Source organism: Pongo pygmaeus, chromosome 2 (genome assembly GCF_028885625.2).
Source record: "Pongo pygmaeus isolate AG05252 chromosome 2, NHGRI_mPonPyg2-v2.0_pri, whole genome shotgun sequence".
In the NCBI taxonomy this organism is placed as follows: Eukaryota; Metazoa; Chordata; class Mammalia; order Primates; family Hominidae; genus Pongo; species Pongo pygmaeus.
The window spans coordinates 47,033,949-47,061,887 of NC_085930.1; the positions used below are offsets into that span (position 1 = coordinate 47,033,949).

General features: G+C 37.6%; 1 protein-coding gene across 11 annotated transcripts in view; it reads right to left on the bottom strand.

Annotated features, from left to right (window-relative positions):
- Window positions 1–2,637: 2,637 nt before the first annotated feature.
- Window positions 2,638–27,939, bottom strand: part of ZBTB20 (zinc finger and BTB domain containing 20) — an 838,685-nt gene continuing 813,383 nt past the window's right edge. For all 11 annotated transcript variants that reach the window (XM_054482786.2, XM_054482788.2, XM_054482789.2 and 8 more), the window contains one exon: window positions 2,638–27,894. In XM_054482786.2, coding sequence (XP_054338761.1) covers window positions 27,473–27,894 — 422 coding nt within the window. In that variant the 3' untranslated portion in view covers window positions 2,638–27,472. The remainder of the gene's footprint in view (window positions 27,895–27,939) is intronic.

Here is a 27,939-nt window from a genome sequence, read left to right on the forward strand (position 1 = left end):
GTAATTATGGAGTGTAGTGGACAGGGAATTGAGAATCTTGGTCCAAGTGCTGAGCTCTGCAATTAGTTTCATGACTTTGGATAAGCCACTTAACCTATCAAAGACTCATAAATATTTCCTCATTTATAAAATGGTAATATTACTATCTTTCTAAGATTCTTAAGAAGATGAGGCAGGAATGTGGCTGACTGCTTTGTGAGCTGCAAGATGCTGGGTTAATATTATTGTGTTCTGCTCCAGGAGCATGTGCACCAGGTAATGCTAATGATACCACGGAAGTTTTCATGGAGGCAACAAAACTGGCTGGGAGCAACTGAGGTATCTGAAATTATCTATCAATGTTCTTAAACACTGAGATATAAGGAAAGCTAAGAGTTGCAGATACAGCCTTGGGGTCCACAAGTTCTCTGCAAGCATTTAAACATTGTGTGTTTTAAGTGAAATGATAATCTTTAAAGAAGTCTTCTGTATCTGGATATTGATAGCCTTCTTATAACAGAGTGTTGTCATTGGTTTTAGCCTCTGTTTGTGTTTATACATATAAACTTGATTATAATCAAGTTTGTTTAAAGGCACAGAAGCTTAATTTATAAATGATTCATTTACTCCCAGATGGGTGGAGCAGTGGAAGACTTTGCAGTAGTTGAACTAATAGGAAAGTGAAGCGATAATTGCTTTACTTTGCACACTGTAGTGTAGGGATGTTGTATTCAGAAGGATGTGTGCAGTACACTTAACTTTGTGAGCCATGACTTAGATTCAGCAAAGCATCATTCTATGCACTCCTTGTTATTGCAGACATTACTAATTTTATAGTTTTACTTGTACTTAATTAGTAACTTTATTTTTATAATTCTACAAGGGATATAAGCATAGTAAGTTCACTTGTTGTTATGTTTGAGCCTATTAAGAATGTCTATAATAAAATAATTATGCATATTACGAATTTATTACTAGATATTAGAATAAAATTATTTTATTATTATCCTCTCCCATTGAGGAGGTCTGTGAAAGTATTTTTTTTCCCTTCATATCAGCATATACATTCTCAAGTTTGAGAATAATGGTATGGTATAAATATTATTGGATTTCAGAAAACCTGACCTCGGGCACTAGTTTATTGTTTTTTATTGGAAAAACACATATTTCTGAACCTCTGTTTTTATAAATTAGTGCAATCATAGCTACATCACAGTATTTACAGTATAACTGTGAAGATGAAGGATATTAAGGAGAAACTTTGTAAACTGTGAAGTACCATATGAATAGTGTATGTGTCATTTACAATTATTACAGCCTGTATATAAATTGCACCACAATGTTTTTAACAGGTACAGAAGAAAACTTTGTGTGGATAGTGCAAAGAGAGATCCAAGACTTTGGGTGAAGCTGGCTGGCATTGTTAAGATGTTGGTTCACAGAAATGATATAGGGACAAATTATGCATCATGAAAATATTTTCTTCCTCTTTATACCTCTAGAATATCAATCAGGTTGACTTAGAAGTTCAGCAATTGAGTTGCAAGAAGTAAATATTTAAATTCATAGAGGTAATGTTGAAATCTCAGGAATTTATTGACATCCTTTCAGTCTAGAGGTCTCTTGATGACTCTCCCCATCCCAAGCTCACACCTGGATATTTTTGTGCTCCTCACACTGGTGGAAATGTCTATCCACACTCAGCTTCTCCAACTCAAAGCTTAGTGTTTTTGTGAGCCCCCAAACTAGACCGCTTATTCTTTGGACCCTTTCTTGACTCACTCTAGCCATTATCAACTTCCTGTTAGTTTAGAAACTCCCTTGGCATTGAGAGTCTGAATGGCACAATCTAGCTCTTGATTTTATACAAACCTCTCTTCATGTCTAGTTGTTAGATTTTAAGCCTTCTCATGGCTGAAATAATTTCCTCTCTTTTATTCATACATTGCACAGTGCTGACTGAAATACAGAAGACATTGTGAATTTCATTTGTGTTGACTTCACCAAGGACAAACAAGATATAAGTTTTCTTCACCATATTAGCACTTTCTGTAAGAATGATGAGATCAGAGAGCTCTTTATGGCCAGGGTCACTATAAGAAAGAATCTATGGGCCAAATAGGAGTCCTTTATGAGTCTCCAAAGTCATTAAAGAGGGGCATGTTTTGTGCCATGAGCTTTCCTTTTTTGCATATGGAGCTGAGAAACCCAAAAGTTAAAAAGGAGACTCAGTGATAGATTCATGGATAACAGAGATGGGCAGAAACAAGAATAGGTGGGCATAATGTTATAATATGGGATTGATTATATCCACAGCAGGCAGACTGTGATTTGCATGTGGAAAAGGAAAAAATGTGAATCAATTTATAGAGCAATAAGTGATCCTTGTCATTTTTGAGGTTTGAATATGTATAGGACAATACACCAATTTGCTTTATATTTCCTCAAAGTGACTTCAACATCACCAATCCTGTCTGTAGTTCCTACTTTTTGTATTGAGAGGACTAATATACTCAGAATTTTTCTGGCCTTGTAGGTAGAGTCCTCAGTTTGGATAAATAATCTCAGATTAGACACAGAATACAATGTGTGAAAGAATGTGGAAAACTGCCTAAAACAGAAACTACAGTATAAAGAAGACACAAAAGGAAACCAAGAGAAGAGTTTTTTTTTTTTTAATTATTCCTTCATATTCAAACTTCACAAACAGTGTGAACTTGTACAATACCTCGGAAAGTGAAACTTACAAAAAAAGTGCTGGTAACATTTAAAAAAAAAAAACAACAAAAACCCCAAAAAACAAACATCATTCTTAGCAACATCAATTACTCTTCCACACAAAACAGAAACCTTGTAAAATTTATTTTCGTATTTTTAAGGCGTAATACTTCCGTATAAAGTATATGCAAGAGATAAAACTTCACAGTATTCCAAAATGTCACAATAATAATAATAATATAATAGTATAATGAAGCGCTACAGTTAATTTTTCTTTTTTTGAATGTTTTTTTCCTGTTTAAATAACAAATACAAGTCACAGGTAAATATACGTGAGAAAAATACGAGGCTAATATTAAATGGCAGGTAAGGATACTGTCACTGTAAGAAAAAACTGGCAGGATGTGTGTATTTAGTCTATATTTTAAAGCACTTGATAGAAAAGGCGTATGCAAGGTTTTTCCAAACAATTTTTCTGTTTGTTTGTTTGATAACTGACAAAAATGTAAGAGTATAATGAGAAAAAAAAAGGAACAAACTCCCTCTCAAAACTATTGACCTGCTCATCCCAAACCATGTATATGTTGATGGATGGATGTGTGTTTTTGTGGATCTATGGATTTATACCGTGCACAGAGTGATACAAGCAGTGTTCCATGCCCACCTGCAAAGATTGGAGGGTATAACACTGTAGTCATTCAGCCCAGGTTCCTCTTAGGAAATTAACCTTTCAATTTAAAGCTCTCTTTCCTTGCCTCTCCCTCTTTCCAAACTCTTCCTCAATTCCCAGGTCTTTGTTCTGAAAAGACAATCTGGTTAGAAAAGTTGCCCTCCACTCATAATTCACTGGGAAATGGAAACTGCATAAACAGTGACACACAGACACTGAAAACACCACTTGAACGAATGAATGAATGGATATGTATGTGTGTGTGCGTGTGTGTATTTTAGGTCTAAATATACAGTGTGTGTGTGTGTGTGTGTGTGTGTGTGCGTACACAGTAGCAATTGCAAAAAAGGGACCATATTCCTTTCCATACTAAGATACAATGTGATAAGAAACATTTCTGTGCAGGGAAAAAGGTTTCTTCGAATCTTATCACAACACTGCGGCGGGAAAATCAGGAAATGGGTTCACCTTTCAGCAGTCACCCCAGTAAACTTCATTGAGAACATACATGCCCAGATATCTCTTCTGTGCACATGTGTATGTTAACAGCTAGCCATTCAGCCAACAGGTAACAGAAAGACAGCAGATAGCAAACACATCAATAAGGTGCTCAAAGAAAAAAGTGGCACCCACTTCTCAAATGGATGGCCACGTTAAGGTGCTTCAAAAAAGTTTTTTTTTTTTTTTTTTTTTTTTTCAGTTTTTATTTCAAACATTAAGAGAGTACTGATTTTCACATGGTAGTTCTGAGTCAGGCCAAGGGTTTTGAGGTTTCTGACATCTTTCACTGAAAAGGGCTTTCACTGTAGTAGTTTTGTTCAGTTTGTTGTGGGTCACTTGAGTTTAGAAATGTTTTTCATAGCCAGAAACTGAAATCAAATCAACATGACTAAAAGAAATAACTGATGAAATGGTATAGAACATTACTGCATTTGCATCGGATCAAGATGGTTTCGCCCATTTTTCCTTTTTCACTAACACTGTTCCTTTTTTTCCTTGTTACAATCCATTCTTTATGAACATACAGAAATGACCAAAGTCACTGCAAGTAGCTGTTTTTATTTTTTGTGATCTGTTGCAAGAGTCCAACCTTGTTTCCTCTGCTGCTGTTTGTGTAGCATCTGGTTTTGTAATGAGCATCTGGATTTGTAATGAGCATCTGATTTTGTTATGTGCATGTGTGTATATATGCACATATACACACCTATACATGTATAATATATACACTATATATATGTGGATACATATAGGAAGTGTGTATACATTTATACATAATATAGTGTATATCGTTTTAACTGGAGATAAACTGAACTGGGTTCAGACACTAGCACATGCTTAACTTTCCCCTGCTCCCTCTGTATATTTTAAACAGTCTGGAGCTTTAATTTATTTTTTAAAGTGCATTTTCAATGCAGAAAAACTGTAATCCACTGATTCCTTGGAAAACACTTTTGATGAGAAAAATCTGACATTTCTCAGCCCCAAGCAAGAGAAACCTGGGTTTGGTCGTGCTGGGGGCTGACGTGGCAGTGCCAGGCTTGTGCCTGAGTGATTAATGGACATTCTGGACTCTGGGCACCTTAGCAGCAGCAGCAGCACCTTTATGAGAAGGTAGAGATAGAAAAGGAAGAAGGAAGGAAAGCTCAGATGAGGAAGAATGAAGTATTGTGTTTACGTATCAAAATTGCTAACTTTGACTATAATGGACTTGTGCAGTTCCTGTTGGCCTCGGCTAAGAGATGCCATCTAGTCCCGTCTCCACCAACTGACACCAAACTCCCCATGGCCCCTGCATGCTCAAACATCACCCATATGTCCCCACGTCTAAGGCTGACTTCTGTGTCAGCTTCTTGTGGGTATGTGAGTGCCAGCATCAAGTAGGAATAAGGCACCAGATAAATCAAAATGTTACAAAAAGATGCAAACCCCATTTCAAAGAGCCTCTCCCATTGCTCCATTAAAATATTGCATGTGATACCATTCGTTTGTGTGTACCTAAAGTGTGTCAAATACAGTCTCTGAAAGGAACTCGAGGCCCTTCAGCACCAGAGATCTTCAGGAATGCACCTTTTTTCTAAACACACCCACACCCCCCCAACCCCCCATGCCCACCCCACACCCAAAGCAAAAGCACCAAATTGGGAGAACAAGGCTGCTTGCCATTGCTCACCTCATTTTTGAAAAAATCAAAGAAGTCTATGAAATAGAATGTTCAGGAAATGCTCTGAAATCAAATGGATTTAGGCTGTTATGTACATGGTTACTCAATGCTTTAAATGTCCAAAGAGTGTCATGAAGGGGTTGAAATGTTTGTGTTCAATGTTGAGGGTGAATGTGTTAAACAAAAGTACTTCTCAAACGATGCCCAAATCTTCCACTAACACATAAACCTCCCCTATCACTTTTTAAAAAAATTGTAAAGAGGAAGAGGTTCATCTAACTATAAAAGGAAAAGATGAAGGCACGTGATATTATTCGGTCCCACAATCCTTAAGAAAAACGGTATTTTGCAAGTTTGTGTGTGTGTGTGCTCGCATACATGAAATGCGAGTCCAAGAGGCCATTGGGGCAGTAGTCCAAGGGAAGCTGGAAAAGGGGAACAAGAGAGAGTTTTTAGACAGAAGAAAGGAGAAAGGAAGAAACAGAGGCCTCTCTTCAGCTTTCTATCATTGACAGTCTCAAGATTCGGCTGCTTTGGAGTCCAGAAAGGAATTTGTTTGTCTTGGTCTGGAAAGTGCCCCAGTTAAATATCTCCAGTTCATCATGGTACAGCTTTTGGTGTTTCCCTTTTCCCTTCCCTCCAGCCAAATGATTTTTTTAAAAAATCACAGTTTTTAAAAATTATTTTTTCAATGTTGAAAAAATATGGAAAAGCTATTGAACAGCCTTAGGGCACTGCCTCTCCATCTTCACAGTGAGCAGATGGATGGACAATCCACAGAGTCAAAGAGGAGGTGGGCAAGATCCCTTGTGCTCAGTGGTCCCTTGCCCCACCTTCCTGAGGGCTGGGGGGCCTTCACACCACCCACAGCCATTTCCCTCCTTTGGGTCCCTGCCCCCCTGCTCCCATCCATGGAATGTGGGCTGCTGAGAAAGGCAGAGCCATGCTAGAGAACGATGATAACAGTAACAGGAGGGTCTCAGAAGCAGAGGGTGAAGGAGACGGGAGGCGTGCTCTCCTCAGGCAGTGTTAGCAGTGTGCTCTCTTGGCAGCCTCATCTCAGGATGGGAAAGTGTGGTTGCCCACTGAGAGGGTGAAGTCCCACTCACATTTTACTTCGTGAGACCTCAACTCTCAGGCTCACCACCTTTATGCCTCTCTTTGCATCAGGTTGGCCCCCAGTCCCTAAGAAGGCAATGATTTGAGATAGAGAGGCAGAGCCCGGCTGTGTCATACAAAAAAGGGCAACGCACAGCAGGATTTCAGAAACAAATTTAACTTTGGTTTTCCAACTTTTTCAAACCATAAAAATTAAAGCAGGGCTTCGGTGGCTTTGATCATCTGACAGCTGTTAATATTTTTCTCATTTGGCAAGGCTAAGGCGGGGGGTAGGGGGAAGAGAAAAGGGGTTTCCCATAATTGGTTGAAGACACAGGGTGGTAAAATGCTTCCACACTTAAACTCACAGTCCAGTGTTTTTGACATTTCATAAATAGCTTTTTTTTCTCTAAAAAAAGAATAAAACAAGAACAATCCCTTTACTTACTCATCTGAAACAAAATAAACAGCAGTGGGTACAAACTTCTTCTTGTAACAATTACAAAAAACAACAATATAATCCCAACTTTTAACACGCATCTTGAATCAGTTATTTTTTTTTTAACCTCAAAACTGCAGCATATCCTTAAGGGCAAACTTTTCGATTAGTTTTTTTCTTTTTTTTTTTTTAAATAATGTCTTCACCAAAAAAACAGTCTTGTACCAATAAAATGCATTCAAAAATAGAAAATATTACACAACAAAAATATGTATCCTTCCTTTCCAAAAAAGATTCTTCACAAAAAAATGTAGAAAAAATTCCAACAATTTTTTTCCTCTCCTAAACATTAACTTTCAGTCTAGGGCACAATTATTTATTGATTTAAATGTCTGTTTTTGCATAAAACATGGAAGATGCAAAACATTTACTGTATTAGGATTGTGAAGTTACATCCACTCCCACCCCTGCTCTAAAACAAAACAAAACCAGAAAAAAACCAGCAAACATTAAACAAATGATAGAGTCAGTTGGCTAGGAAAAATACCGCTGTTCTTCCCTTTACTGTGCATTTGTATGGGTAAACGGGCCAGTTTGGTATTGGGGAATGTTGAAGAAGGGAGATCAGGTTTCAAGATTGGATTCAAGAGCTTCTTTAGCATATGCTGATACCAATGAGTCACTGACAGTCCCCAGGTTGTACAACTATCCATTGCAAATCCTCATGAGAAGAGAAACACATGAGGTAGCACATGGGAAGTCAGAGGACTGAAGCGTGTCCATGTGTGTACTGTACACATACATCTCGACAAACCACTTTCTCAAGCATATACATATATATATAAGCATATACATATATATATGCATATACATATAAGCATATACATATATATATGCATATACATATAAGCATATACATATATATATACACACACACAAATTTGTTACACAGCAAATTTGTTTTTAAATATTTTTTCTCAAAAGGGAGCTCAAGCATAAGTTAAAAGGTAATGTGGAAATCCAGTGGTATGCGAAGGCTGGGATTGTTTCCTCCATACTTTCTTCCACATTTAACCTGTTTGGGCATTAATTGCAATAATGACAAGATCTCTGCTCTCAGAGGAATGCTCTGTTTTCTCCACCCCCACTGAACTACCAGGTTCCTTTTATATTTTCAGCGTTGTAGTTTAAACTATGTATTTTTCTTACTTGATGATATTAATCTTTCATGTGGGATGTAATTTGTATGTGTACTCAGTACAAATATATTTTTTTCATAGCTTTTTTTCCCTGTTGCTTATTTGCTGGTTTTTTCCCTCATGGTTTTGCTTTGTTTTGTTTCTGATTTTTTAAACAGTGAAATGTGTCCAATTTTATTTCCAGTGCATTAAACAAATTTTAAATTAAAAGAAGAAATAAACGTTTCCCCCCATCTTTCTAAAGGAAATGACTAACAAAAGTACAATACAATAGAATCAGGCATTGCCAAGAATAGCATGATGTGCAACCTCAATTACATCAAAGAAAACAAATAGACAAACAAGAATTATAGAACACAAGCATGAAGGAGCCAAGATTACGTAATTCCAACTATGGTATGATTGGCAAGCACTGGTTAAAAAACAGGTAAGGCTACTCTTAGATTTCTAACTCAACATAGTTAACCACTGCTCTTCTGTCTTTTCCTTCAACTTTTAATCTTTTACTCCCTAGTTCTTTATATCTTTAAAATGAACAAATTTGTTTTTATATTTTTGGTCTACAGTAGAATTACATATTAATAATATAATAAAAAGATATTTCATTAACAGGTTGGTACTGCATCCATGTGGGGACAATAGAAAAAAAGTACTCAAATAGACATAGCAAATGGACTCTATTCTTATAAAAATAACCACAAATATAAAGAAATTATAATCAGGGCAACAGATTAAAATGAAAAGGGGTATAGAAAGATATATTTGAGATAACAGAAACTCCTGACAAGCTATGCCCTAGAAATGCAGCCTCCAAACCTTGCCCATGATTTCCACCTTTCCATAGCCTCACTTCAAGTTCAAATGGAAATGAAAACAAAATAAAGTGAACAGGTGGTTGAGCCAGCCAAAGCCTCCAAGTTATGTTAGGTGGACAGTAAGACCAGGTGGACAGCATTTGAGAAATTGGCTGGACACAGGGGAGCTGCTACTGGTATTTGTATTTAATTTGGAGGAATTTCCAGCCCACTGATAAAGAGAGAAACCAAGGAACCAAGTGACTTTTCTAGTAACATATAATATATGAGATGAAATATAATTCTGTTAGAGAGGACATGGTGGTGAGATGGGAAAGAAAAGAGAAGAGAAACAGGCAGACTTCGGGCACCATCTCCCTTTGTTTTCTACAATGCATTGGTTTCCTTCTGTTGCAGAGCATTCTTTAGGATTAGCTACAGACCCCAATGTCCTCTGAGTAAATATATGTCAGCTCAGCTCCTGACATGATATCCATGCTTATTGGCCTCCTGCAGGGCTGGGTGGTTCTGGAGGGTGCCTCCCCTGCTACCACTGCCCACTGGCCCTTGCCTTCAGTAAGGCAGAGAAGGTGTGCAAAGTTTCAATGGCAGGGGCTCTTTACATTAACTATACCTAACTGATGACTAATTCACACAGATGGTTCCATATGGAAACAAAAAATAAAGAAAAAGAACTGGTAAGAGTTGAGCTCGGTAGCCAACTAGTGTGAAGTTTTCTTCCAGGAAAAAAAAAAAAAGAAGAAAAAGAAATGGTATCTGTCAGAAAATACTGCTTTTGGTTTCTTTTAACTTTGAGCTGTCCTTGGTTTTTCTCTCAGTCAGTTGCTCCAGTTTAAAGGAGAGTTTAGAATCTAGTGCAAATATCATCAAATCACAGCATTCCAGAGCAATATCCTGTCCCTTCATCCTAAGTGGATACTATCCCTTCAAACCTCCTCAGAAGACTGGAGGCAATGGTACAGAAAAGTGTAACTGAATAAATTATTAATCTAGTACTCACTACGACAAAAAAGGCACTATCACAACAGATCAGCCTCCAAGCATTTTCCTTGCCATGGGCATGGGCGTTTCAACCACTCCAGCAATCACAACAAAATCCAGACTGTGGCTTTTTCAATACTTGAATTCATTGGCCAGTTGTCTGACTCTCCCACCGGTCACTGCTCTTGGCTCTGGCCATACAGAACCCTGATCTGCACTGCGTACATGCTGCCCTATGTTTCACCAGTGACCTTTGTTTGGTTCTAAATGATTTAGCTCACTCTCTTCCATGGAAGTTTCTTTCTCTCCATCAGTCTCCAGGTCATGACTCTATTAAAGATCATTTACAGTGTCAAGTAGTGTTGTTTATTTTTTTTTCTATTTTTTAAACCTCTGATCAAATCCAAAGTCATAAAGATAGTTCAGTACGTCCTCTGATGACAAGGTCTCCTGTAAATACCATTGTGAACAGAAGGAAAACCAAAGTGTAATCCCTTGACCACCTAAGCATATCCCTTGAGCCCGTTGTAGTACTTTTTTCTGGGAGCAAGGAAATTGGGCTCTGAAGATTAAAATCTTTGGTGACAGAACTGGAGTGGATATGCAAATTTCAAGGAAGAAGTTTCCCAAAGCCTCAAGAGAAGTATCCTAGGACAGTTAATGTGAATATATTTTAAAAAGTCAATCATTTCTTTCTATAGCTTTGGTTTGGTGCAGTCAATGTCCTCTTAGTGATTACCCAATACCTATTTCTAAGTACCTGTTAAAAGATCTGGATTTAGTTTCTTACTTAAAACAGATAATGCTTTGAGTGCTTAAGGAATTTCTTATGCTAGTTTGGATGGCTCTAAATGGAGTTTTTCTGACTAACAAGGCTGACAACTTTCTGAACAATATTTAAACTTGGAATAGTAGACTTGGACGGATAGTAAAGAAGAGAGAGAAAAAGACAGGTTATCAAGGTTGTAATCTTAGGGAAGGGGCCTCAATTGAGAGTTTTCCAAATTGATGCCCCACATGTGATAGTGTTCAGAGAAATTCAACATTAGCCATTTATATGGGTTATGATCCTTTCCTACTGTGCCAGAACCTTCAAAACTGCCACTTTGAATTCTGGAAAAGTCCTTCAGCATCTTTACTCTTGTGTTATTATTTCCCACACAACCTATTGCTTATCCTGTGATGAAAGATTCTTTATTAACAGTTACTAAAGAGCTGTCAAACTCTGATTACTTCTAAGATTAAAAAATAATAAAAATAAATTTAACAAAGAAAAGTTGGGGAAAAAACCAATTTCAAAACTAAACGTTTAGGCACTATTAAGGTCTTCTGCTTAGTAAGGATAGTCTATGATGGAGCAGCTAGTATGTTCTAATCCATCCTCCAATCCTTCCTCCAATGTCCAAGTTGGCCTAGCTGTTTCAAAATAAACCTTTCACTTCACTGGTTTTCAGTGTTTATTGCACTGTTCCCTATCTGTCATCTTAAAGGACTTTACCACATGCATGGCCTTCCTCTTTGGTTAGCCTGATCTAGGTTTCACCCAGGGATGGAGAAGCATAATCAGGCTGAAAGGGTAATTCCAATATGGACAAGGCTATGTGTTTTTGAAAAGAGCACATCCTACTGCCCTCTGCCACACTAAAATGTGCACAAGCAAGGGGCTTTGTGGAGTAGGCCAAGGCAAAGACTTCTACATCATATCAATTGGCTTCTTCACTGTTAAAACTCTTACTGAGAGCTCAGTCGGAAACAAGATTGGGTAAACTTTTTCTTAAAGGTTGTTAAGTTGCTGTACTAACTCAGCTTCTTTACAATAAGAAAACAGATCCTATCAGCATGGCGGTTCCTAGGCCTGATCAAGAGTTGACAGAGATTCCACAGATTCTCACCAGCCCTGCTAAGATCAAGCATGATGAAAATAACTCTGCATTTTAGTGATGCTCCTACTTCCACAATTTGCCTTTTTCTTTCCCATACATAACACACTCTCTCCCAGCACAAGTAAGTACATTTCAGTAGTGCAATGCAGTGCAGTCATATTTAGTGCAAAAAAAAGCCCTATTATAACCCAAAGCTCAACTCTAAACAGCTCTTACAAAGGTTACCAGTGCTACAAAAGTGGGAAATTCAGTCTATCTCACACTTAATGTGAGTCATCTCTTTTGTTGCTCCTGTTTGTTTCAGCTCAAAGTAGAGAAACTAGCATGCACCTATGTATTTTCTGTAAAACATTAAGCCAATAGGCAGAAAATAAAAAGTAGTCGAGTTAAAGTCAAGGGTATTATTTAGAAGAGGAAAACAGCTATTTAATGTAAAGGTCAGTAGTGGTTTTTACTTAATAGTTTTCATCATGTCAGATGGCTCTGATGCTAAGGGGAATGGGTTCAGAAAAAGATAAAGCTTTCCTGTTTCTTGAAACACGGTCCTAAATTTAACAGTGCTGGGCTTTTATTTTTGAATAGTGCAATCAGCTATTCCTCAAGGGCTACAGGCAGCAGCCACCTAACATAACATAAATAGGTACACTAGGAGCACTCACTTTTCTACATTGATCACTTTTTCCCTCACCTCATTAGTCTCCTATTCTTTTTTTTTTCTGACTACACATAAATACAGATATACATACACATACACAGAAATTCTCAAGGCCCCTCTCAGAATGATCAATTGAAAATTGGTACAAATAGCTCAGTGACACACTCACACTGAAGTACAATTATTAAATATAAAAGTGAATTATTACAGCAAAATTAAGAGTCTGCATTGTACCTCTTCTTGTGTTATTCCATAAGAAGAAAAAACATTCATAGTAGGATTTCTTAAGGAGCTTACTTCTTTCTAAAGATTAGTCTAGAATTAGTTTGGGATATGGCAATATTGAGTGAATTTGGAAAAATTATTTGTATTTGATCATCCTCAGGAATCTGTCTCTTCAGTTTGTCTGGGTCTTCACCCTCCAAAGGTAAGTCTGCTTGTCTGCTCATACCCACACATGCATGCTGTAAGTCTCAAGAGAATCAAAGTGTAGTTTAAAAAAAATGACGAGTTCATGTCCTTTGTAGGGACATGGATGAAATTGGAAATCATCATTCTCAGTAAACTATCGCAAGAACAAAAAACCAAACACCGCATATTCTCACTCATAGGTGGGAATTGAACAATGAGAACACATGGACACAGGAAGGGGAACATCACACTCTGGGGATGGTTGTGGGGTTGGGGGAGACGGGAGGGACAGCTTTAGGAGATATACCTAATGCTAAATGATGAGTTAATGGGTGCAGCACACCAGCATGGCACATGTATACATATGTAACTAACCTGCACATTGTGCACACGTACCCTAAAACTTAAAGTATAATAATAATAAAAAAAAAACCATAAGAAAAAATAGGTTGTGGGAACAAAGGAATAAAGCATAGTGGGGTCAGCACACTCAAATTACCTTAAAATATCAAGTTACCATAGATTTTCTCTATCATATCAGCTTCTCACCTTTGTTTGCCATGATGAAGATTACTAAGACACCCCGCTTTCATCTACTCTGAAAACCATAATTCTTTCAACAATAGTGTAGGAACAATTTTAATTAGATATATGCAAATTACCCTTAATTTATATCTCAATAGGCTCCTCAGGAAAACTGAGGTTCAAATCAATGGGCCTAAAGAAGAAGTTTAGCAGCTGAAAATAACTTTGAGAATTTTCTCCTATAAATCTACAGCTGGTTCCAAATTAAAGTTTGTCCCAAGGAGAGCAAGAGCAGAGTAACTAGCCTTTGTTTTCAAAGATTCCCCTAGTTGTGAACATGCATAAAGCACTTTGAACTACAGGAAAATCTTATCTCAAATTTGAACTATTATTTTGTTTTCAGTGATCTCTCTGTACGCTCCTCTTGTGCCCGGACGGCACATTAGGTATAGAAGTCAGGAGTTTCTACCATTTCTCTAGATGTGTTTGGCAGCATGAAGAGAAACCTTTAATCACAAAGAAGTATAGTTACCTTACTAGTTCTTCAAATTGTAATAATGAGAGACAGGCAAGAACAACAAGGGGTGAGTAGTGCTAACTTTCTCCAGTAACCTTGACAACTGGCTTTAGGAATCCAGACCTGTATCAAATTTGGTCCCATCACATTGTCCTGTTCCCTCTCTTTGTTTTTCTCTGTTCACTTAATTGAAATTGCAATTATTTTAAAGATTGAGCCAAGAATGTCAGTTATAGCACAAAAGACAGGTTACAAAAACGTTGTCAGGCTATCTGTTAATTGAGTTGAGTTGAAAACAGTATGCTTTCAAATGAAGTACTACAATTTCCTTTTTTAAAAAAATAGTTTCTAATTTGTTTTTTCCTTCTTTTGTGGTGGAGGGGTATAGATGGGTGAAGTACTGGCAATGCAGTGCCAATCTCCCTCTGTTACTGTTCCCTCTAGTGCCTGGGGCTGGGGTAGGTGCAGGGGTGTGGGGAAGGAGAGAGAAGAAATGGGCAAACAGATGTTTCTCTACTTAAGACTTCATGAACACATACAGCCTCGAAATGGCTAGAAAAGCAACAACTACAAGGATAAAAATCAACAGATCAATTGATTTTGGCATTTTAGCAGCACCCCTTCCTTTTCTTTCCTGGGTATCTTGCAGTAGATATTAATTAGAAATACCCAAATAATTTAATTAAACTAATTTATTCCCAGCCTTATTCCAAAAAGGATTTGAGGAGGCAGTAAGGATTTGTAGTACAAAATGCATGGTCTTCATCTGTAATCAATAAAAAAATCTATTCTTTGGCCCCAGACCTGTTAGTTTAGGTAAATAGGGTTTGTTTCTCAAGGAACAGGTTTTTGTTTTAACTGTTCTATCCTCAAAGTAAAGAGAGAATTTCTCTCTTAAAAGCTTATGAGTGCTATTTGAAATGGAAGATAAGACTTTTGTGGAGGAAAAATTCCTTCATGGTAGGATGGAAGGCTTTTCTTTCTAAGGGGAAAATAATAGAGTAAGGGTGAGCAGTTATTTGACTGTCCATGAACAGTATCAAATTAAGAAATAAAAATCCTTTACTATCTTGAGAAGAAAGAGAGAAAGGGAAACAAATAAATCAACAAACAAACCTTACTAAAATACACATTCCTCCAGTTTCAGATTTCCAAAAAGTAATAATTATGCTTAAATCAAGGTTTATAGATAGCAAACAACTGTTTGAATGTGTGAAAGTATTATCCCTTTGCTCTACCATGTTTCACTTTCTTTGAAGGAATTGCATCTATGCACACTTATCCTGAAGTCCAGTGCAGAAAATAAACTTGTTTGCTACCAGCCTCAATCTCAGAACATTTCCTAAGCTATATTTGTAAATTCTAGAGCTACATATCTGTAAAATAAGATGCAGACTTTCTGAAATGCATTGTGTGTGTGTGTGTGTTGCAGAGGGAGAGGGGAGTGAAGCAAGCTTTTTCATGGAGAAAAGAAGAAAAAAAAATCTTCCTGTCCTCACAAATATATACTATAGTGTTTCTGTCTATTATTTTGATGCATTAGTTACTGTTAGGGCTATTGATGCTCCTGACAGGTGTCAGCCTGGAAAGACAGGAGGCTCATAAGCAATAATAAATTCACACCCTGGAGTCTCTAGAATATCAAACAGGATTTAGACATTAATCTGAGACTAACACAGAGGTTGTGGTGAGAAATTCTGGGTCTTGGGGTTGGAATACTTCTTGGGGAACTAGAAAGAACAGCGTCAAGAAGTCATCCCAGATTGAGGACCAAGTAAGATCTATCAGAACCAGAGCCTCTCCTTCTCCATATTATACTTTAAATGATAGCATTTTAGGATTTAAAAGAGTCTTTCTTCCTTTGGAAGCCAGTGCCTAAGGAGAGGATTACTTTAGATAAAGAGTACTTCAAGAAAAAAAATTACCAGGAGTTAGAATGGACAAAGAAAAAGAAGGATATAGGATTGATTGGGAGAACATTCCAAGTGAAGATCACAGTCCTAAGCAACGTAAATATTGCCTTTAAGAGATGTTGTTTTCCTACTAGATGCATGCCTCATAAAGGTTTTCAAAACTGCTATTTATTTCATTGTTCTCTACGGTGTGAGTTGATGTTATAAACTGGTTTGATTAAGATAAAAGCTGGGTCAAATCTCAAGTCAAATAAAAATACATTTCTGATATTAAATGTTGATTCTTTTTGTCAAAGGGTAAAGCAAGAACTGAAAGCATACCGCCTATGCACTCAAAACCACATAGTACTCTAAATGTCACAGGACTTGTCTTCATTAAAGCTGAGAGGCGATGTGGTATCATGACAAGAATATTGGACCAGAAGTCAGGAAAGATTGTGTTACAAAGTTGTTGTGAATGTGACATTATAAGCATCCTGAAAGGGATACACCCAGAATGGTATCAGTCAGTCTTTTGGGCAATGCTCTGGTGACCAGACAGTTGTAATCCACTGCAGTGAGATCTAGCATGACAACCAAATTATATGGGGAGTATTTAGGTGCTGGGGAGTGCACTGCATGGCTCTTTAGGTATCCATTTAGCTCTGTTATTATTTTATTTAAGCATATATTAAGTTTATGTTCAGGCAATCTCTGGTTGCAAAAACAGACACTTTCAAAACTTTATGGATCTTTTCATCCATTAGTAAGTTACTGCTCAAGGTTCTAAACCAATCAATGATTTTTTTTTCCAAAAGGCAATAAATAAAAAAATTCTTCCTAATTTTTCCTACAATGTGTTCAAGTGGATGTGGCTTTTCTTGTTTGAGAAGAGCTCACTAAGGCTTGAACAGTTATCAAAATTATTTCAAAATGTTACTCTTTTCTTTAGATTCCTATAATCTAAAGTCTGATAAACAAGTAATTTGACTAGTGGAAACAGTCAACATTAATGATTTTTTTTTCTCCGTCAAAAGTGGTTTACTCATATCAAGAACCTGAACACTGTGGTATTTAAAAAAAAAAACAGAAAATATTTTTCTCTTCATTTTTGGCCAAACGTGAAGGTAAGGGGAATTAATGACCTCAGCTAGTACAGTTGACATTTAAAACTGTGACTCAGGTCCTCCCACTCTCAAAAGAATATTGATAACTTTTAAACTCTGAAGCTAAAATGAAGACATGCTTCACTCTGCCTACGAGTCTCAAGTTTATGAACTCACTCACTTTAGTGTTCTTTCATTAAATAAAACTTAAGGATGTTCAGAATGGGGTGGAGAAAGGAAGAGAAACGAACAGTTGGGGGTCACAATTATTAGAGTTTTGGGGGCAGTAATGAAGACGAATAGGTAATTTGAAGTAGTCTTCAAGAGAAACAAGAAATAAAGGGAAAGGGTTAGGAAAAGGAAAGAGGGAAATAATGAAGTTGATATAATTTGGATATTATGTGATCATTAGAGAAGAAACAGCCTCACTAACAGCCAATTCACAATTATGTTTGTCTAGTAGAAATATATCTGCTGGAACACTTTGGAGAACAGATTGGTAATTTTGCCATTACACTAGACATTAGCCCTTTCAAAGCAGACTAAGAGTACGTAGTTCCTTAGTGAATACAAGGCTTCACAACTGGAGAGCATTGCAGGGAGCTTGGCTAAGGTGAAAAGGGACTTGCTGGAGAGGCACAGCAGAATGGGATGGGATTAGAAAACAACAATCTATTAGGAAAGATGAAAGAAAGGAATTCCACCGTGTTCACGCTGAGAAGTCTTCATATTGGACCAGTGTGAGGGGGTCTTTTATACTGAGGTTTTAAAAAGCTGACTTCATTTTGTCCTGAATGTAGAAGTGCAGAAGGACACTAGTTTCAGGCACCCAGGATGGTGGAAAAGTTTATTCAACTGAGGCTTTCCATGCGTTGGGTTGAATAGCTGAGGGAAGCTGAAGAAACTCTTTTATCTGAAAATATGATCTGAAAATATTTATTGTATAGGAAGACAGGATGCCTGATTTCTGAAGTTTTCTTGATGGCCCGACTAAAGAAGAAAGGCACCAAATCCTCACTTTAACAGGTAAATGGAGATCCTCAGGGCTGGATACCCAAGAGCCACAATTTTATGGATTCCTCAGATTTAAAAATGTCTCAGATGGATATTTCCAAATTCTATTTCTATTAGCCTCTGTGGATAAAGAGTTCCTGAAACTCTGGTTTTAGTTTTTTGAAAAAAAAACTCCCAGCTGCCAAGCTGCCTCCAGGGAAAGGTTGAAGACTAGTTAAAATAATTCTAAGCGCACTGAAAAAAGAAAGTGTAAAGAACCAGTATTAAAATGAATGTTTGAGAATACAGTGGGGACAACTAGGTAATTCACTGTCTTACGCTTTTCAGAAGACTGGCCCTTTGAAACGCAGCCTGTTATTGTTGGTCAGATCATGTGGCACTTAAGTAGCCCCTTGATCATATTTTTAAAAGCAAATATAGACAGTGACAGTCCTACAGGGGAAAATCACAGATACATTCATATGCACCTCTTTTGTTCTTCAGATATTGAGTGGGTCAGCTAAACAAGATCACTTTGAATATGAACCTCTTTGTATTAGTCACACCAACAAAAAAGTTTCAAAAAAAGTTTTCACTTTCCTACATTTGCTAAGTCTGAGCTTTAAAAAATTCTAAAATCCTCTAAAGACAATACTGAAGCTGATAATATAAAAAGCAAATTAGAGCACTAATGATTATTACTAAATGCACCAGATTAACTGCAGCAGGTTGGTGATGGGTGATATATGCAAAGACATAATATTTCAATCAACTCATGATCATAGGCAGATTCAAAAGTTAAAATGAATATAATGTAATATATATTTCAATATAGAGTTGTTATATATAATGTGTATGTCCTAGGTTTCAGAAATACTGCAATGTAGTGTATTGTACTTAAGTAAGCATACCTAAATAGTAACTCATATTCTTTCACAAAGTCACTAGTACTGTTAATTAAAAGAAAAAATAAAACCAAAACAACTAACTGTTTTTCCAGTAAAAAGAAATACCTATGGTTACAGTCACAGACTTCTTTTGGATATAGAAAGACAATATACATTTTAAAAAGTAATAACGACAAAAAAGTTGCAACTGTAAGTAGCCTTACTTAACAGGGGAAAGGGAAAAGTCACCAGAATAGAAGAGGAAAGAAAATGTCCTTTGACTTCTGTAAAGCAGAAATAATCTACAAGTCATAAAAAATAACAAACCATCTAGTAAAAGAAGGGCATGGGAGTGAGAAAACTGAATCCTGAATTCCAGGCCACCAAGCCTTCAGAGTCCATTCATTCAGCATATTATACTAGAGTAGCATTCTACTTCAATGTTTGAGATGGGCAAGAGCAATCAATTCCTAGAGATTACCAAAAAATATTCCCCCCAAATAGTCTATTGGTTTGCTAGACATGGTAAACAACCCACTCCTGGAAAGACTTTGGCAAAGGCCACGTTGGTTTCAGGAGACACAGTTTGTGAATTACGATGATATCTTGTGAGTACAGGCAGAATTAGGAAGCTTTAGTTTGAGAATAAAATTTATGTGTGTGTGTGTGAGCACACTGCATTGCATAGAGGAAAGGAGTGAAGACCTTTGAGCTATGGGATGGCTCAGGCCAAAGTTTGTGTGGGCTTTGCCTGCCTGGCATTGGTCCCCACCCCCACCACCTCCAGGAGACCTGGGGAGATGCCCTGGACTGCTGCTCCCTCTTGTCTGCTCACCAGTTGAAGACTTCTGTTATACCTTATTATGGAGGAAAACAGCCTGTCCCTGTGGGTTTGCTGTGGATTCAACAAGCTGCATTTGTTTCTCCCAATTCTGAAACACTACAAAAAGCAACAGAGTGGGCAGGTGACTGCTTCCTGGGAAGGGAGCCACAAGTCTTAAACACAATGGTGGGAAGAGGCAACTGTATCTATGCACAAGGACCTCTGCCTGTGTGTGCTTCATTTGGGGGGCACACACACTTCCAGATGACAATAAGTATATACACAAACACACACATGCACACACATGTCAATGAATCCAATAGAACTGTAGAGTTTGTTAAATGCACTCTACTCCACATAAGCATATTCAAGTTTCTCATGAAAGGGATACATAGAAATTACTGATGGTTGGGCTCCTTCAGAATGCCCTAAAGTCTCATCACAGATACTGATGCACCCAACTAAGGCAACAAAGCATAAGCAGATATGTGAGATATGTCAGACCTTCGACTCCTAACCAGAAGTTCAAAAATGTATCTTGTTGTCACTGGGCAATATGAATGTGAAACAGTTTTGTGCTGAGGGAAGCTCACACTGTGTGTGCACATGTATAAATAATGTATACTCATTTATAGACATTTTGGATAGCAGCGGTGACATACTGGATGGGTTAAGACTCTTTCATTATTAGAATCTACATATAAATTGCAATGATTTTGCTGGGTAATAACAACTGTTGCAACACTAGTAGAAACAGATGCCCCCAAGGTCTTTTTTTTTTTTTCTCTGTTGGATGTATCAAAATCTCATTGAGGCATTCTAAACCAAAGAAATCTCTGAATTTGAAAGAGGGTTAGTAGGGACTTTTATACCCTCATTGGGCATCCCAGAAGCCTGGACTCTCAGGACTGTGCCTAGATTTTGCCTGTGATCTGTAGATTATGCTCTTGCACTGGAGACTTCAAAGTTATGAGTTTGCATTCAAGCAAAGAACCACCAGATAAAAGAGATGTTCTCTAAAACTGAGGAAAAAAAAGTTTAGAGATATACACTGTATAGAGAAAAAGCTTTTTGCTGGGATTATTCTCCTTGTTAAGGAAATGTTTAAAACTAGTACCCCCAGGCACCTGTGATTACATTTTATAGGATTCTATTTAGTAATATGATGTCTGTTTTACATTCAGCCCCAACCTACGTCACTGAAATAGAATAGGAAATAGCAGCCACTATCTGAGAGTAGCCAGTTCTAGGAAAGTTTGGTACCTCCCCAAGAAGTCACTGTTTCCATAGTCCTCAATCACGAATAGGGCTTGTTTTTGTGATAATGTAACTATTAAACAGCAAGAAATGCCTATAACTTCAGAGCCTTCTCATTTCTATATCTTTTATCCTCTTCCCAGGGCTTTCTGATTTAAGGCAATAATGCTATACTATAAGTAGCCTTTTGTGAAAATACCTTAATTGAGGTCACTTAAGATTAGATTTCAGTCTGAAAGTCTACAGTTTATGGAGCAAAAGGTGGAGCCTAAAGAAACCACTAGAATGGCAGGTGTTTTAGTCAGTGGTATGGAAAGATCATGTTTCTTGTTTCAACCCAGGGCATTTTTACCCACCATGCTGTGAGGAGAAAATACATAGTTCTGAAAAAGAATCCACACTATGTAGCCCTAATTTTCTATCTCTTCACTCTAAAAAGGATGGAAACAAGCCCTACTGTTCCATAACCATTCCCGGGGATCTGCTAAGGTACATTGCTGACTACTATAGACTCAGTGTTCAAGGAGAAAAAAAAACTTCAGAGACTTAGAAAAGTCTTTGGAATATTTTGGTCAGGCTGATCGTCCTGATACTCAGTGCCAGAAATGATGCTTTGGATTAGTAGTTTCCACATTCTGAATTTATAGGAACACTGAGTCACCACAGCCTTTTTTCTTGTAAAGGTTTAAGTGATGTCAGAAATAGCAACTCTACACAGAAAGCCCTTGGGAATATGAAAATACTCTCTCAAGAGCAAGGGCTCTTCCATGCCCCTTTTCTGCCTCTATATGTAGCCTGAGCACCAGGGTAGAGATTGCTTTTGAAAGTTTGCCCCATGTAATCTATTTCCTGGGTACTTAAAAGAACAGCCGTTTTCTTCATGAAAACACAAAGAGGGGAAAGAGGCTGCTGCTGTTCCAGTGGGAAGTTATGTCTAGCCCCAGAAGGCCTGGTGGCTGGGTCAGCTCAAGCACTCTCTTCATGCACTGCAGGCTCAGGAGGCATTGGGTTGCTTTGCTTTTTCTATGGAATTAGGGAGCCTATTGAAATTCTAGTGCACCCTTCCTTTTGTTTGTCACCAAGTCACATGGTTCTGCCTTCAGTATCCTATTTTTCTTTTTTTTAAATTTCTTTTTCTGAGGAACAAAATTGGCCATTTAAATAAAGTTCTTTTCTAGTGAGTAAAGAGGTTTCTCAGAGCCAGAAATCACTGAAAAGAGAGTCTGTCGATCCTACCCATGGAAAAGCCCAGAGATTTCTCTAACCACTTCTTGCCAAACTTCCTAGTTTTGTGATTGGATGTTTCTTGGTTTAGCATTGTTGGGTGCTGAATACATTTTGCAATTCTTTTGTTCTCTGCCCTAGAGCTTCCATTACCCTGGACTTCAACTCATTACCAAATTAAAAAATTCTTTTAGAAGATTTCTTTTAAGAGTCAGGTCACAACAGAAAGGGCACCCTCCTGTTCTCCTAAATCTCAAGGGCATCTCAGGTTGTGTCTGCTCTTACGTTGCACCTTCCTTTTGTTCCCTTTTGATGCAGCAGCACACTGGCTATAGCAGAGGCAGACCTGATTTGATTATCTGATACCTTTTCTGCAAAATCATATATCCCCTGCTCCCAGCCCCAACTAATCAAATAACATCTTCTAGAACAACAGAGGAAAGCTCCAGAATGGGTGTATATCCCGTGACTCCTGGTCAGATCTACCTTGCTCCCTGTTTTCCTAGGGGTCACAGGTGTTGGGAGCATTGTGGAGGAGCCTCAACGAGGAAGCGACATAAGGCTTTATTATGTTTTCTCAGGAATCGAAAGGGTTTTATAAGGGGCATACCTCATTTTTGACTTCTGTGCTGAGAGAAAACATTGAGTTTTGGGCGCGGGCAGAGCACAGACAGCTGGTGTGCTTGTGTGAGGGAAGTACACAGCTCAAGGCTTTAGGATTGAATGTGAAACAAACATACCTGGAGGAAAACTTTTCTCTTTTCATTATCAGAATTCACAAATTCTTACTGTTCATGGGTTGAAAAAGAGTATTTTGGGACCTTATAGAATATTTTGGTGATACAAAATAAAACCCTTATGACTTTTAAACACAGCAAACCCAAGTCTTTCTAAGGCCAAGAGCTACTATGATCTCTCAGATGACTAGGAATGAACTGCGGCTAGAATATGAGCAGGAAATTATCCAGCACACTTAATCATGGCACAAATAGATTCAAAGCATTAGGAATTTGGGAAGAGAACGGTCTATAAAACTGTTATTAGGAGCTACAGTTTACCTCTCAATTAAAAGATACAGGAAACCATTTTGATACAGAGATTTTCATTTCAGATTTTTTTTTTTTTTGCTTAGCTTGTTTCTCAGTTGTTCCCCCTGTGTACAGCTGTATCAGATCCATGTGTTCCCATTATTTTCTTTTTTAGGATTATATTTCACACATTTGGGGGCCTTTTTTGTACAAATATTGGCATGTAATAAGGAAAAATTGCCCATGATGCTGAGATAATACCAATGTTTTTAGTGTTAGAAAATATTATTTTTTTATAAACCATATCTAAATATCTTGAGATAAAAATTCCCCTTTGACTTTTTTTCCTTTCCCTTGTTTGGCAAATTCCATTTTAAAATTATAAATTGTTAAAAAATGTCCTTTCCGTACTATTTCTCTCTTCCTTGTACTTATCCTAAGAAGTCTTAAATCTGGAACATTTGCTTTTATCTTATCTATCTGTTTCCTGGCTACTAGAAAGAAATTTTTTTAGCACTCATATCACCCTACCATGATCGTCTAAATGTAAGATGACTGTAGGACTTGAAACAAAAAAAAATTAAAAAGATCCACACTCATTCTCTGATTTTGAAGCAAATGTCTTTCCCTATTTCTAACGATATTTGTGATTGTTTAACTTAAAAGTGAGAATTGACAATCTAAAAGCATCTCTATCCTTTTGAAACAGTTCTAGATTGGTTTATTTCCTAAAATGTGGATCAGTTTGGAAAGTGGCCATTTGATGGGCCAGGAACATAGCAATAAACAACTACCTCTTTGCTCCTCCAGATTAGATCTCCCACTCCAATCCAGCTTCTTCCTCTTTCCACAAAATAATGTGTCAACTATTTTAGAATGTGACATGTTTGGGAAGGATAAACATACAGTAGGAATATGTCTACTACTATGCAAACCTGGCTGGTCCATTTTGTCGTGGACTACAATGATTATATCACCTCATTAAGAATTCTTTAGGGATCCTCCACCTCCTCTCCCACTCCCTTTTTTTTTTAAGAGACACTTCCTTTACAGGGAAAGGATGATAGACTCCTCAGGGTTTCAAGTCACCTGCAGCTTTTTCTCTACATGTTCTACCAAAAGAAAAGGTGGATTCTAACCCAATTGCTTAGCATTTTACATGGCAAATCAGCATTAAGGCAAATGGGTCTCTCTCGGATTTGAGAAACAGAAAGCTACATGTGGCCCATAGTGGCACCTAAGATCAACTTTTCAGGAGGTATTAGTGAAAATTCTTCCGACTTTGCTAAATTTGAACAAAGACACTTTCAAATCTACTGTGAAACAGTTAAAAATATTTTGAAGTGGCTTTTGGCCTTCTTTCATTTATAACATGTATTGAGTGATTTCATGTCATTGTCTTCTAGCTTTAAGAGCTTTTTTCTTAAGGTCAATCTTCTCTTTTCATTTTATAGGTGGAATCACTTGTTTTCCAAAATATCAAAACAATTCCATGACATAGTTCATTAATGCTCCCCCTATTGGTGGTAAGTGGAAATATTAGTCTTACAACACTGCTATTTTAAAAAGCAAAATTAGCAATAGAAAAATGAACTTACTTTATCTCGGAAGCTGTTCCTCACTAACTGTTAAAACAGATCAGTTTTGGACACACAGTTCTTGGTAGGACTCCTCTTAGAAATCACAGTAGGTTATACTCAATAGTCAGTTAACCACCCAAGTTTACATTAAAACTTCTAGCAAAATATCCACTGAATTAAGCACTGTGGGACCAAATCAAACTCACAAACACTTCAGTTACACTAACCTTACAAAGCATCACAAAGAACTTATGAAAAAGATCCAAGTTAACCAAATGTCTAAAATATATGAATAAAACCAATTTAGTCATTACAGAGTTGTTTGTGTTGGAAGATTTTCCCTCGTTTGCTGCACAGTTTTTGTAAATAAAATGCTGACAGGAAAATTAGAAGGAAAATTAAATTAAAATGTAATGTAATTTTGAAACTAAAATACTCTCTCCTTTCTTCTTTTTAAAACTGTAGTTTGGTGTTTTGCTTTGTTTAAAGATTTGCTTTCCCCTAAGTATGTTAAAATATGCCCAGCAATGAAATCACTTTGGGAGTTTCAGCTAGGTTTAAGAATTCCTATATTTGAGCTGGAATCCCTTCAGGACACTGTCTATAATGAAAATGTCTCTATTATAATACCTTGATCAGGACCGAGGAGAGAAATCCCTACTAGGAAGAGAGAGTGGCATCTGGTATGATGCAATAGATTGGTGGTCTTTTGAATGGTGGCTGTTGGCATCTGGGAATTTTTTTGTTAATTTCCCTAAACCCTTTCCAAGAAGCAAGGGTTAATTCGTCATCTAAAGAATGATCATCTTATTTAGCCCTCTTAACCATGGTGGAAACAGTCAGAAGGTGATATTTGAAAGGAAAAAAGTAATTTTGGCATCAATGCATCTTGATCTGTAACAGGCTTCTCATAATGATGCTCTTTGTAGCTGGGAAGGGTGAGGAGCTATGGCAGAGTTTTGTGAACTCCTCTTCCTGGCTGATCACAAAAGAAAAGACCCCGTTTATCAAGACTTCTAGACTACTAGTGTTTCACCAAGAAAAAAAGTAAAGTCAATAGAAATTCTAGAATTGTACGATCTCAGTGAAATTTTGGAGAAGCAAGCAATCTCTTTCTGAAAGATAAAGTCTCTTCCATGAAAAAGAACAGAATTCTAGATGAATCAGTTGAAAAAATTATTCAGTGGGGCAACTTAAGCTTGCTAAAGTCAAAGAACTACATATCAAAATACAAAGCAGCAATTCAAATTACAGCAGGGATGGGCTGGCCACAGAGGCCCTCATCAACCCAGGCAATACTTAAAATAATAAAAATTAAGAAAAATTAAAAAAAATATGAAGAAAATATCCTTCCTCTCTTTCAAATATAACTTTAGTTGCCTTTTATTCTTTCTATCTGGAAGCAGTATCGCTAACCTTAACAGTCTTGACTTACCAAAAAATATATATATGTGTGTGAAATAAAATAAAAGAGAAGGAATTGGTGGCAGTGTATGCAAAACCAAAATGAAAAAAATTACTTTTAACAATTTCACTTTTTTTGTTTTTTTTTTACACAAATACTGTTGTAAATATATTAAAAAAATCAGCATTCTATCTGGTAAACGTCACTTTTGCCCCTCTATAAAATTTTGAATTAAAAAAGCCTCAAGAACTTTTTATTGTTCCCCCCACCCTCCATTTCTCTTTCTTTTTCTCTTCCACAAGAATATATCCTGACACTTTTTTTTTTGCAAAGATTGTTGGAAATAATCCTTCTCTTGTACCTAGAAACATAGGTGCAAATTTCTGATATCTTTGTTTTATCTGCATTCCTGCCTTTCATGAAAGTCCCTCTTGATTGTGCTGAGGCTGTGGCTCAGCGAAGACACTGAATAAATACGATAGCCACTGTTGCTTGTTGCTTGTCCAAGTCTTCCTGGCTTCTGCTGCAAGAGGGGGATATGGAGAAGGTGGGCCAGGGTGTGTGGACCCGGGCAGAATCTGGGGAAGAAGCCTGCCATTCGTCTTTCTTTCCCACACCACCGAACCCACTGCCCTTCCCACCCCCACAGCCCTTTTATGAAATCAGACAACGTGGTAGGTGGAAAACAGCAGGGCCTTTCCTCTGGGTTTTCAACCAGAAGTGATATTCCACAGTTTTAACTGGTTACTGTGAAGTCCAAGCGGCCAGAATTGTGAAAATGTCCACTGAAACACTGCAAGCGGTGTACTTAAAGACAGTAGGCCTTTTAGATTTTGTTATATATTTTTTGTAGTGCTCTTCACAAGTGGAAATTTTTTTTTTTTTTTTACTTTTTTTTTAAAAGATTTTTTTGTAAAGAAGGGTTGTATTTAGAGGCCAGTAGCTAGAGATCCAACCAGTGGACCTCTTGAAGCACTACCAGGCCTTAAGGCCACCATCCGAGGGAGACTGGGAAAACTATTATTCACCCAAGCCTCCGGAAATGTAATGTACCAGCAGGCAAAAAACAGTTCTTCATGTAGTACAAAATGAAACGAAACAAAAACAAAAACAGAAAGTAAAAATGAAACCAAAACATTTCTTAAATTCTAGTGCCATAGCTTTTTTGTTTGTTTGTTTTTTGTTGTTGTTTTGTTTTGTTCATAAGAAAGAGAGAAAGATACTACTTATCCGTCAGACACATGCATCCTCATGTGGTCGTTGAACTGCTCGATTTGGTCAAACTTTGCTGGGCAGACGGAGCAGACATAAGTGGTCCCCTCCGTGCAGGCCACCACGCCTGGGGGGCCAGCGCGGGCACCTGGGGGTGTGCCTGCAGGGGGGGTCCCATTGCTGGCACTGTGCAGGGCCACGTGTCGCTCCAGGAGGGTCTTGTGAGAGAACTTCTTTTTGCAGATGTAGCACTCGTAGGACTTCTCTCCCCGGTGGAGGCGCATGTGCACATTGAGGGAGCTCTTCTGGGTGAAGCGCTTGTTGCAGATACTACACTGGTATGCCCTCACCCCTGTGTGTGTCACCATGTGCTTGATAAGGTAATCCTTTAAGGAGAAGGAGCGCCAACAGATGCTGCATTGGTGGGGCTTCTCACCTGTTGATGTAGGAAGAGACAGCAAGCAGGACAGAGCGAGACATA